This window comes from Limulus polyphemus, unplaced genomic scaffold (genome assembly GCF_000517525.1).
Source record: "Limulus polyphemus unplaced genomic scaffold, Limulus_polyphemus-2.1.2 Scaffold2507, whole genome shotgun sequence".
Taxonomy (NCBI): Eukaryota; Metazoa; Arthropoda; class Merostomata; order Xiphosura; family Limulidae; genus Limulus; species Limulus polyphemus.
This window is the reverse complement of record NW_013668117.1, coordinates 48,890-51,053: the sequence shown is the minus strand read 5'-3', so window position 1 is coordinate 51,053 and position 2,164 is coordinate 48,890. Positions and strand designations below refer to the sequence as shown.

The following is a 2,164-nucleotide window of genomic DNA, read 5'->3' as shown; positions in this document are numbered from 1 at the left end:
CGAGTCGAGCGTCTTAACCATCTGGCCATTCCGGGCCCGAAATTTCATCTTATGCAACAATATAAACGATACAACAGTATTTATGTACACACATATATTGTTGATTCTTACACTTGAAAAGTTTCAACAATTTTAGTGAATAGACAGGAATTTCAATGCAGATTTAACAGTATAAGTTATGTACATTTCTAAATATGAATTTAACTTAAACAAAGATCGATATTAAAATAGATATATGATAGTAAATCCATCACATACATAACTAAGAAGTGTTTCCTGAACTATTCTATCTAATTAAGAAGCGTTTCCTGTACTGTTCTACCTAATCAGGAAGCGTTTCCTGAACTGTTCTACTTAACTGGGAAGTATTTACTGAACTGCTCTAACTAACTAGGAAGTGTTTCCTGAATTATTCTAATTAGAAAGTGCTCCATGAATGTTGTTACGAGAACACTCTGTATAATTTATTAACCGAAGATGGTTTTCTGATGATCATTATGCCTACCTCCCCCTCCCCTCTCCCCATTGGCTCAGCGGTAATTTTGCAGACTTATAACGCTAAAATTCGGATTTCGATACCCTTGGTGGGAACAGAACAAACAGCCCATTGTGTAGAGTTGTGCTTAACTACAAACAAGCTATTGATTATTACATGTATCTATAATTCTATGATGATTCACAAGGAAATACTGCCTGAACCTTTGGTAATGGAAAATTATTGTTTATGATAAAAACTAAAATGTTCGTCATATATCAATACTTTCAACTGAAGCTAATTATTTGACCCATGTTTTAGATGTTTACATTGTTAAAATGTACAAGTATATTAAGTTTTAAGTACACACACACACACCTATATATATTGTTACGTCTCTGGTTGTTTGTTAATTTCTGGTAAAAAATCTTCCCGAGGAACTTCAGCGATACAAGTCCTTTCTTAATAAAACTAGTTTGTTCTTTCAATACAACTTTGCAATACACAGAATTTCCACAGTCACTTTAACTTAAACACACGCTATAATTCACAACGATTCACGCAGTTTACTTACGGTCACTACCGCTCACTTGACTCAATTATCTGTCTCTATATCTGTCTATCTGCAATTATTTCTCCGCTTTATTTGCCGGACTTATATACTAAAATAGGGTGCATCTAGCAAACACTCGGGCCTTCATGAGCCTTCTAGAAACTCATCACGTGTTACCAGAGTCACGTGACTTCCGCTGTCGTAACAATATTAATATTCTTCAATATGCTGATCAACTCTAACGTGTATTGAATTTTTCATTAATGTACAGTACATATATATACATATGTATAGGCCTATATATACATGATCCAAACCAAGCTTGCTTACATATTTTTATACGAAACTTTTAATAAAATAGAAATAATAGGATGGATAATCTTAAATATAACATTTGGGATAATTAAAATGAGCAATATTTTTTTGTATTTACAGTATGCGATGTAAATGGAGAAAACTTTCCAGAGGGTGACCTAATTCCGTCTTCTAGTGGTCCATGTATAGAGTGTCGCTGTGGTTCGCAAGGTCAAATTGACTGCAAACCTCTTGATTGCAAAATTTCCGATCCTGTCGTTACAAGAACATTTATAAAGTTGCAAGAACATTAGTCGTAAGAAATGTTTTTTTTTTAACACGTGAAAAAGTCGTGTGATCAACTGATAGGGTTCGTACTCTATATGACTATGCATATTTATGTGAGAAAAAGTTACTGTAAGTCATGGAACTACAGTGGCTAAAGAGTGGCTCCACAATGAAAAACTGCCGTTATATGTCGTTCATTTGCTAAACGCTTTCTTGGAAAAATTACTTCACTTTTAAATGGAAATCGTTTAAACCATTATTTTGATTAAGACGTCGAATAAAATACAACGAATTTTTATGTATCTATATATATTTAATTGTTTAAGCGTAATATTTATATAAATGTAACTTGCGTCATATCAAGTTAAGCTTAGCAAATGAAATACTTTAATAAAGACTGAAACTCATGTTATAGAGCAAATATGATTTTTATTACTAATTAATAGTTCCAAAAATAAATTCATCTCCAAGATTGGTTGAAAATAATTCCAAATGATTGATGATAATTTATTTATATTCTTAACAGATTAAATATTCCAATGTACATGGTAGTA

The 2,164-nt window shown here is 32.2% G+C and overlaps 1 protein-coding gene across 1 annotated transcript in view; it reads left to right on the top strand.

Moving 5' to 3' along the window:
* LOC111087704 (von Willebrand factor C and EGF domain-containing protein-like) overlaps positions 1–1,880 on the top strand; it is a 19,511-nt gene extending 17,631 nt beyond the window's left edge. Inside the window, exon 6 of the mRNA XM_022395284.1 lies at positions 1,464–1,880. Coding sequence (XP_022250992.1) covers positions 1,464–1,636 — 173 coding nt within the window. The 3' untranslated portion in view covers positions 1,637–1,880. The remainder of the gene's footprint in view (positions 1–1,463) is intronic.
* Positions 1,881–2,164: the final 284 nt, after the last annotated feature.